Source organism: Phoenix dactylifera, chromosome 6 (assembly GCF_009389715.1).
Source record: "Phoenix dactylifera cultivar Barhee BC4 chromosome 6, palm_55x_up_171113_PBpolish2nd_filt_p, whole genome shotgun sequence".
NCBI classification, from domain to species: domain Eukaryota; kingdom Viridiplantae; phylum Streptophyta; class Magnoliopsida; order Arecales; family Arecaceae; genus Phoenix; species Phoenix dactylifera.
In genome coordinates this window covers 9,822,729-9,833,359 of record NC_052397.1, presented here as the reverse complement: position 1 = coordinate 9,833,359, position 10,631 = coordinate 9,822,729, and the positions used below count along the sequence as shown (strand labels likewise).

The window sequence follows — 10,631 nt, the reverse complement described above, 5'->3', positions numbered from 1 at the left end:
CTGGAGCATGCTTAATTGATTTCAGAAAGCCAAGAAGAAAGTCTTCAGTAACTCTTCAAAAAAATCATTTATCTGAAGCTCTATACCAAAAAATATAACTCTAAAAAGGCCTTGAAGCAATCCTTGGAGGCTCATATGCAAATATAGAGAATTTTGTTCTAAGCCATCTCAAGAGTCAATTCTCAATTTGCAATGAGTCAACCTTGGCACACCGTCACTGACTGATATGTTTTTACGAGTCGACTCCAGTAGATTGCAAGTCCACCTAAGAACAGTCTTAGAAGATAGACAAAAAGTTATGAAATTCATCATGTTGGCAAGTCGACTGATGAGAAACACAAGCCAATTCTAGTCAAACTAGAGTTGACCCTAGAAACAGGCGAATCAACCCCCAAACAACCATAATGGAAAGATAGAAAGTAGTAAAACTCGGTTTGTTGAAGAGTCGACCCCTGAAAATAGTGAGTCGACCCTGTTACTAGATGTGTCAACCCCTAAATAGAGATCCGACTCTACAATAATCGCAGAAGCAAGACAAAGCACAATAAAAATAATAGCAAGTTCAAGTCGATCCCTGAAGATCACGAGTCGACTCCTAGAGATTACGAGTTGACCTTTGAAAATATTGAGTCAACCCCTCTGCTCCTGACAAAAGTAATTGCTAGTTTTTCTGTAAATCAGAATGGATATTTTCATTTCACAATAGCTCTTTCAACCTGTCTAATGGCTAGAAAAAAGTATTCCAACCACTTCCAAATGGCATAAATGCCTGGAACACCAAAAGCGAAAAAAATGAGAAGTGCAAAAAGAAATCAACGAAAACAAGAGCAAGAAAGAGAAAACAAAAAGAAGAGAGGTTCAAAGAAAAAAAATACTCAAGAGGATTTATTGAGAGCTGAAAGATCATATCTTCTTCAACTGAAAGTTGGTGAAGTGTAGTCAAGATCAATCAAAGCCAACCAACTAAGTCAAGATCCATTTATTATTTTATATTTATTATTCGGGAGTTATACTTTATTATGTTTACATATTATTTTCTATACTCTGTTGTGACAAGTTTTAGATAATGAAACTTGAGAAAAGATCTATCTAAATCATAAATTTTATTGTGTTGAGCCTGGGGATAGGCTCGGTGTTGGTTTTAGTTGATTACCTGTGAAAATAAATTGGGTTGACTATGAGCCTGGATACAACAATCAGAATATAATTCCAAAAAAATTATAGCAGAAATTTCTAAGAAGGGTGTCTTAGGGAGTGGATATAGGTGTAGGGTTGACATTGAACCACTATAAATTTTGTGTTTGTGTTGCTTAATTTGTCTGCATTGATTTTCTGCATATTCGCTTATTGGTTAGTTGTTCTAATTAACATTCACCTGCTAAGTTTTTATTTCGCTGCATTATATTTAAGTTTTCGAGAAGCCCAAATCACCCTCCTTTTGGGCTGCATTGTTGAACAACAAGTGGTATCAGTGCCTCATACTCAAGCATCTTATTGACCTAACTGTCGAAGTGTCAAGGATTTATAGCAGTCCCAATTGAAACCTCTCTTATCGAGGGATAGTCTACAACCAAACCACCACTTTTTAATGGCACAATTAGCTTTCTGATTGACCAAGAAGACCAAAGTTCCCATCATAGCATATTGTAGCCGGGAAGCTTTGATCTACAATAATAGAATCAAGTTTTTCCATGTTTTCTATTATTATCTTCAGAGGTATCCTATTCCGCTCCACAAACAACTTCAATACAACAGCCACTTGGCATGAGAATATCTCTAATAAGTTTGCCTACTTTTCTCAAAATAAGTTTGAAGTTACATGATCACTTTCTGAGGAAGATCTACCGAGAGATTAATAGACATCATCTAGTTGGCATCTATTGTCTCATCAAAAGTGTTACAGTAGTTATGCTTTGTCAAACTGAATATGCCAACAAACTTGTTGTCGCTCTTTTCCATCACGTTAGGGGTGTGTCAAGAAAAGAGTGATCACAAGTCAAAAAGTAGGGAGTAGATAGGTGCACGAGTATGCCACTGGTGTTAGAGCTGTCAAAAAAATGGTAATCAAACAAAGAATCCGAGAGTAGCATGGGTCCAAGTGCCTCGTCCTTCAAGATCTTTCACAACTATTACACCATCATTCGAATGAGATATATCCAGACAGGGATAAGGGTATAGTTTGGGTTGTAGTAGTATAAATCTAAGTTAATTCTACTCCTAGGGCAAAGAAACTACTAATATAAGCTAAGATAAAGACAAAATCTATTCATAAATTTACTTGTTAAAAGGTCTCTACAGAGCATAATTACACTTATTTATACTAGATATAATAACCATTCACTCTGATAGTTATTATCTATGTTTAGACTCTCTTTTTATTTTAACTTATTCAACATACTCGTGTTGGCCCTCTCTTTATTCAACCAAGAATATTGTTTTCAACACTTAGAAAATTTTTGGAGACTTGATTCATTCGTTTCAGTCTATGCTTCCTATCGGCCATCTACCTTAGCTCAATACTACCATATCTCTATTTGATTTTTCTTTAGAACCACCACGTGTAAGGTGATCCTTGGATGTTAAATGTCCTGTAATCATACCCAAATTATTCATAGAATATTTTGGCTGCAAAATTTTTTTTGAGCAAAATATCAGAAGATATATATAAACTTTCCTTAAAATTGATTATGATTTTTTTGGACATAGATATTAATATATATAATGAAACCAATATCAAAAAATTTTCATACTTATCAATTTTTCAGATTTTTAAAATATTTATTAATTTAAAATAATTATTTTCTTTATACACCAAATTGAGCCAATAAAGATATCGGATTTTAGAACATTGGCTGCAAACCTACAATGTAAATTTGTAAATTAATTTAGTTGAAGAAATCAACATAATCTGTACGGAGTTACTCGTAAAATTCTTATTACAGATTTAAATGGGCGGAGCCGGAAAAGCCAACGACCTGACTTACCACCATATTATTAAGGGGAAATTAATTCCCCACCCTCCAAAAGACTCCACTATAACAATAACTTATCCCGGAATTCTTCAACATGCTGGGTTCCGACACAGGTCTTTCCCTTTGTCGCCCACCATGGGATGCTGCGGAGAAGACGAGGGCGACCTCCTCAAGAACCTCGTCTCCCCAATCCCTAACCCTAACCCCGAAACCCTAGAGATTTCTACCGCCGATGTCGCCGCCGGCTCCTCCTCCGACGAGGTGCTCTCCCCTATGAATTCCAACTTCTCCGCCCTCGTCTCCCGGGACCTCCTCCGGGCGATCCTGGAGCTCCTGCCGCCGGCGGACCTTGCCCGCACGGCGTGCGTCTGCCGGCTGTGGAGGGCGGTGGCGTCGGACCGGGAGATGCTGGAGGGGGCCTTCCGGGCGCCGTGGAAGGTGAAGCAGGTGATCGGGGAGCCCTCCTCCCCGGCCTTCTGGCGCCACCCCGCTCTCGATCGCTTCGCCATCTCCCACCGCCTCCGCCGCGGCGACACCGTCGCCCGCCTCGCTCTAAAGTACTCTGTCCAGGTATCCCCTTTGGTCTATGGGGTCGACTTCTCCACTAAATTTCTAGATCGTGACTGAAAAAATTCCTTTCACGAGAGAGATTCCGATGGGATGAGTTGAGTTGGTTAATTGTTAAATGCTACATACTCAGATGGAGTTGTTCAGCTCCCTGAATTTATGTGATGATGATTTTTCTCTCTCATGTAGATTCAATGGCATGCGATTTCAGAAAAAAAAGGGAAGCAGGAGCATGTTCTAAACATTTTGTTGATCATTTATTATAATTATGTTTTTTAATATTTGTGTTCTGGAAAATTCTTATTTCAGTCTTTTTATTCATTCGAAAAAGAAAAAAAAAACAAAGTTGTTACAATTTTTTTTTTGTGTGTGAGATAAGTTTGTTATGGAAATTAAGATTATGCTATCAAAAGACATGCTTGACCGAGGTACCCATAGAGAAGGTGTGTGAGAGTGGAGTGAACTTTTAGAGGGGGAATTGTACATTATAGAATACTACTTTTTGTAGGCCTAATCTCTAGGATTAGGAAATTTTAAACAACATTGATGTTTATTGGGTATGAACTTGTCAAAGACTTGTATTCATTAGACAAGAGGGAGAGGGGCAAGGGAGAGTATCCTTGGTGGATGCAGAAATTTTGATAGAAGATGGCTTTTTGGTCTTGGCAAGGGAATGGGTTGAGGATATGGATTTTGATAGTCAGTTATCAGTGATTCTTGAAGGTTAGGCCTTTCCTTTTAGGAAAATGAAGATAGTTTACCATGTAGATAGAGGAGAGTTTTTTTTTTTTTTTTTTTTTTTTTTTAATTATGCTTTCCTATCCTAATTACTTGAGTAATGTAGAATGCTTTTCAATTCAAGCACAACAAGGATCCTAAAGTTCCCATTAAGTAAATTGTTTTCAAATGGCTAATTGTAATTTTAGTATGCCCTAAATTTTCAACCAACCTCTGAAAAGATGGAGGCATGGCGAGGCATTGAGACTATCTATGGGGCTAGGAGAAAACCGCAAACAATAATATTGAGGTTTCATGTTTCGAGCTTCCATTATGGAAACCTAGACTGCAATGGAAATTATATGAATAAAGTAATATAAAAGATATAATTGTTCCATCTGGACTTGGTTGTTTTTATTGAATGTTAGGGATGATAAAATTCATAAAACTTGGATGTACCATATTAAAATATGTGCTAGTTCGATTCAATTTTATTGTGATATTTTTGTTAAGCTTAAAACGCATCCTGATGTATCATAGCACCCATGTTCAAATTTCAGTTCACATGCTGAGTTCATATTTGACTTCATGAAAATATATTGCTATCCTATTCCTTCCCTTCCATTTAATTGCCAATGCTAAGAACAGGCTTTATAAAGGCCTTAGATTTGAATCCAAAAAGTTATGACTAAAATCTGTTTCTAACTGCCTATGTTTTGTTATTTTTTGGCCACTTTCAATCAGAACTGACTAGTTTGGCCAAAAGTAACATATATAAGACTATAACATATTTCAGGTTAACTTTTGCTATTTTAGGCTGTATTTGTCATGAGCTGTTCATTAAGCATCTAGAAAGCATTTTTGCACAATTGAATTCACTTTTTATCAAATGTAAGTAGAGCTTAAAGCATGTAAGTTTTGAATGGAGGAAATTTAGGGAGAACTTGATTAATTTAAATTTTGTACAAGCAGAAGTCTGGTAGACCTTGCTCACTCTCACATTACATGTTGCTACAAAAACCAAATAATAGAATGTTGGATATATAGTTCTCTTATAGGTTTGAAACTTGTGGAAAATGATAGTTGTTTATGCAGGATCCTTTTTCTCATCGTGTGAACTTGTCTCTCCTTTTGGCCTCAAAAGAGCTGAGTTTGAACATATCAAAAAGATGTTGGATCAATGGCCAAGCAAAGCATTTTCAGATCATGGGGGCACTTCAAAATGTCAACATACCATTCTACGATGGGCCCGCCAATATGGGAGCTAACAATTGAATCTTCTACATTGTTTAGTTATGTGGAAAGTGGGGGAAGAAATATAGCAGTATGATGGAAGGAAAAGACCAATGAGTATATATATACATATACATATACATATACATATATATACACACACAGACACACACACACATATATATATATACATATACACACACGCAGACACACACACACACGTGTGTATATATATATATATACATATATACATGTATATATGTATGTATGGCATGTAAAAAATGGAAGAAATTATCCTAGAAAACAGTATTATCTGTTTTGCTTGAAAAAAGAAAAATCAAGAGCACAATAATTTCATGATATAGAAGTTGTTGATAATTTGTTGCTTGTTGTGAGGTAGGAGTCTCTCCAGTGATATGGTACCTTATCTAGCATAATTAAGGTCACATTGTTTGTGAGTTACAAGGTCAATATCTCATGTAGAAATAAACTGCAGTGGTCCTTTGTCTAAAAAGATATACAAAGATGGACCAAGCTCTCCATGGAATTTTTGGTGAATTTTTCACTGATTTTGAAGAGGATGGTGGTTTCAAGGGAGCAGCTTTGTGGAGGAAAGTGAATGGAACTAGGTTGTGTTGAGACTGACATGGAATGTCCAACATCTAAAGTTGACTTCAAGTGTGTAAACAAGAACATTGAATTTAGCCTTTTAATTTTATGTTGGTTATGGGTGTTTCATGGATTATTTTTGTGGTCCTAAAATTATGGAGCTTGCCTTCAAAGTTGTATGGGATTCTTGGAGGAAAAAAACTAGGAGATTTTGAGACATGGAGCAAAAGGTAGAACACATTGCCAAGATTATATACAGAAGTGATGTTTGGCCTTAACTGTTGTAAGTAGATGACTTTGTTTTATTCATTTATCGAATTTCTTGATCACAAAGGGAAAAGTATTGCTCCACACAGAATTAGCTGTGTAGAAATATCTTGGTGGGTTGTGATATTGTTGGATGCTGAAATGAGAAACTTTATGCGTGATGATTGCATCAAGTACCCTAATTGCAGCTGGAGCTTGTTCATAAGAAAATTCTTATATGACTGACTGATATAATGCTGATGTGGATTTTAATCAAATTACTGGTCCTTTCATTTATCTTTGGTGCTACTCCTGGAATTACCTAATCTTACTTGGTGATGTATCAAATCTTTGTGAAAATTTTTATTACGATTCCAATCACCTCACTCAAGATATATATATATATATATATATATATATATATATATATATATAAACACACACATGGAAAATTCCCGGTGTTCAATAGGTTACTAGGTCTAGTTTATCAGTATGAGCTGCTCTATATCCGATTATAATTCATTAGCCTTGTAAAATATGACACTGTAATGTAATTTGAAAAAACAAAATTGAGTACATTACTTTCCCTTTTTCTACAACAGGCATTTTGTAACCCTTAACCTTTTGTACAACCAAATTTGATCTACAATATGGTTCAGTCACAAGATTCTGTTCTCTTAGTTCAATAAATGTTCTTAGGAGATTCTTTCCTTGAATTCCTGCCTTGCATTATATCCCCCATTTTCTAATTTGGCAGTCCAAGCCCCAAAATTTTTGAAGTTTTCAAAGATTCTTACAGGATTTGTTAGTTCGTCTTTTTGTGCTTGTGACTATAAATTTTGATTGAAATGATAGATATGCTTGTGTTTGTAGGTAATGGACATCAAGCGTTTGAACAATATGATGAGTGACCATGGAATATACTCCAGAGAGAGGCTTCTTGTCCCCATTAGCAAGCCAGAGCTTCTTCACGGCAGCACCTGCTACATCGAGTTGGATGTGCATTCAAAAAGAGAAGTTGCAGTATTGTATTTGGAGGGTGGTCCTGACCAGAAAGCTGGTACTCTGGTGAACCGGGCTATTACAGACAGAGCCAGAAGGAAAATACTCGACTCAGTGAAGCGAAGTATGCAAGTAGATGATGGAACTGCAGAATACTATTTGTCTGTTTCAGATGGTGATCCAAGGGCTGCTATGTTGCAATTCTCTGAGGATCTGAGGTGGGAACAGCAGATGAGTGGCCCTTAGTTTCATTGAAGACAATAAATTGTCTGTAAAGATGGTCATACGTCTAAACAGCACTGTTCCCAAATCCATCATGATTTGGCTCTGTTATTCCATAGTTTACATGTGTGCACACAATCCTTTATGTATGTAATTGTGATCCACAACTCTAAACAAAAGACAGGTGCCATTGTAGAATACTATCGAGTGTTTATGTATTCAAAACTTCCGATTTGAAGCCACTTATTTAATTTGATGTCATGTTTTCTATGGCTGGTTTCGCTATACCCTGAAAGCCATTTTCATGCCCCTTGATTTGACTTTATGCTGTACATTTTAGAGGGAGTCCAATATTCCAGGATAGTCATCTACCATACGTACTGTTGCTGCTGAATTTGGGCCGAGATCGGAATGCAACTTGAGCGACCCTAAGGTCAGCTGCCGGTATTGGTTTCCTTCAGGGATAGCTTACAAAAAGTCCGCTTGGCAGAAAGTTTTTGGTGGGGGATCTTTAATGCCTAAATCAGAAAAAAGGAGGCAATAGTGTGGAATGGAGAAAATTTCAATAATTTCAATAAAGTGTGGTCTCTGTGTGTAGTATCGTATGCGTACTTGAGGTCCTTCGGCCTGTCCCTTTATATAAGGGAGCCCATTTAGTTGTTATCTGATCTGAAGTGACGTGCAATGATGGCTAGATAACAGTCGGTAGTATGGCCACAGCGTGGGGATCAGTCTGCGTGGGCGGCGTGCAGTGTTGATGAGGCGCAAATCGTGGTTCTATCATGACTGTGTGTTGTCAGAACTGTCGATTGTTAAGATTGTCAATCCTTGTCGATACGTGCTGATTGTTCGGCTTCTCGGTCGGGGCTGAAGTCGCTCATCTCGATTGGGTCGTTGCTCGGCTGAGGCCGAAGTTATTCTCCTTGATTTATGTGGGAGGTCAGAAAAATTGGTCTGGCCCGAGGCTGAGATGATTAATATTTCACCCATCACTTGTCCCCCACTTTCGATGCTGAATTGTATTTTGGCTCCGGCGATGGAAGCCGAATCGCCACTTTGATCGAGGGTGAGTCCTTCGTCAGGAACATTTAATGCGTCAGTTAGTCTTTTTGAAGCGTCGCTGTATCCAGAGTGTCCTAAGGCGTCATCATTGTAGGGTCTTCTTTGAGGCATCATTACTGTAGGATCCTTGCGAACTATCATGCCGTATCGGGAGCTAACACGTGGCTTGATTTGCCCTTGTAACCGAAACAACGCTTTGATCAAGGTCATCTAAGCCTCTATATAAGGATTGTTGCACTCTTCAGTTTACACTTCTTGCTTCATCTGTCGTTTCGCCCACATGCACAAGCGTCCAGGCCTTCGTTCGGTGCCCTAGCGAATCTCCATTCCTCCGGCTCCAACACAGTCTATGCTCCTTTGTTTTCCGGTAGGTTTTTGCTTGTTGGCTTCTCGGCCTCTTCCCCTTTTCCTCTTCTTTGCTACTTATGTCTTCTCCTATGTCCCATCCTTATTCTTTTCTCGATCTTTTCCTTCATCTTTTTCTTGCTGCTATGAGCGGTAGTGAGGTTGATGCATCGAAGGGGAGTGGGTCACCGAACCATTCTCCCCAAGCTCGAGGGGCCGTCACCTACAAGTGAGGCTAAGTTCGAGGTCCAATCGGGCCTGTACCATGAGGTTTCCATCCTCACACAAGAGGAGATAGACCTCATATGAGCCCAACAGTTTATTCTTCCTAAGTTCATCTTCGAGCTTGCTGGTCCCAGCGACCAGGCTACCCAATCTCCTCCTCGGCTCAGATTGTACAAGGAGACTCTGAACATCGGACTAAATCTACCTGTCCACTTTATCTTTGTTGAGTTGTTGAGGTCCTATAGCCTCATCCCAACCCAACTAGTCCCAAACTCCTGGTGTCGGCTTGCTTTCTTTTTATTTTCTCTGGGGCATCTAGGCCTTGGTTCCTCTTTTATGGGGGTGCTTCACTCTAAAGAAGCATCTTTGAGATAGCAACTAATGGTACTTTTCTCCTCGAAAAGACCACTAGTTGCTCTGAGGTACTCTCTCTTCCATCTATAGATAGAAAAGGAGGTTTTTCTTCATCTCCTCCGAGCAGCCATGGTAGTTTGAGACTGCATGGAGAGCGCCTCGGAGAACCTAAATAGGCCTCCCAAGTTGTCTGACGATAATCAAGGAGCCTTGGACAAGCTTCTAGAATCTCGATCCAAGATTCTTATCCTACAAGAGCTGTTGTCCAAGGAGACGCTGATTAACATCAGTCTGATCTCGACCGACCCCCTAGGTAAGCTCCTCCTGATCTCTTCCTCTGTATTTTTGTCTTGTTGCATTCTTTTCTGATCTTGTTCCTATTTTTGCGGTTTTCGGCACCATGAAGACTGTCCTCGCGCTGATTCATCAGAGGAGAAAAATGAAAAAGAGGTCAGCCACAACTATCGAGGTTGAGGTCCCCTAGGAGAAAGGCCGAGAGGGGAGTCCTCCTCGGCCGCTGCCATCAAGGCTGCCACCATGGTCAACACTAAGGCTCCGGCCCCTAAGGTATCCCCTGAGCCGCCCACACCTCAGGTGGAAACCGCGAGGCTCAACGTCGAGGCCAATGTCGTGTCGCCCGTCAAGTCATCCCCTCCAGAGGGATTTGGCCTAGCACAACCCTCTGTTGCCATCATGTATCCACTCCGGTCATCCTCGGAGGCTTGTGGCTTGGCTTGGTTCGGTCTAAGGTCGTCGGCCCACAAGGAGCATCCTTCAGCTCCAGGCCTCACCCCTAGGGTTTACTCTTTGAACTAGTTCTTTTGAGAATTAGACTCAGCTCTAGCAAACCCCAAGGTGGCAATAGAGTTGGTCCATGGCATGCAGCTCCTAGCCGACTAGGAGATGATGCACTCTATTGCATCACTGAGTTATTCGATAAGGCTTTCACTACAGTCATCCAGATAGGCCTCTGACTTGCAAACATTCATTAAGTCCTTTACTTCATTTACTGACTCATGTTCTCCTTTCCAGCATGTCCATGCGATCTGCAAGGTGCATCTGATGGCCATGATGTTC

General features: G+C 39.5%; 1 protein-coding gene across 1 annotated transcript; it reads left to right on the top strand.

The window, feature by feature from the left end:
• The first annotated feature begins 3,046 nt into the window (after positions 1 to 3,046).
• On the top strand, positions 3,047 to 7,838 carry LOC103715745 (F-box protein At1g55000). Its single transcript, XM_008803482.3, has 2 exons — positions 3,047 to 3,542; positions 7,218 to 7,838. Exons 1-2 carry the CDS (start codon positions 3,108 to 3,110, stop codon positions 7,590 to 7,592), a joined length of 810 nt encoding a protein of 269 aa, XP_008801704.1. The 5' UTR covers positions 3,047 to 3,107; the 3' UTR covers positions 7,593 to 7,838.
• The last annotated feature ends 2,793 nt before the right edge of the window (positions 7,839 to 10,631 follow it).

Excerpts from the sequence above, each read along its gene's own strand:
- LOC103715745 (XM_008803482.3), top strand. The coding sequence starts at position 3,108 with ATGGGATGCTGCGGAGAAGACGAGGGCGACCTCCTCAAGAACCTCGTC. Across the intron at positions 3,543-7,217 it reads CTCTAAAGTACTCTGTCCAG|GTAATGGACATCAAGCGTTT; the intron begins GTATCCCCTTTG and ends TTGTGTTTGTAG.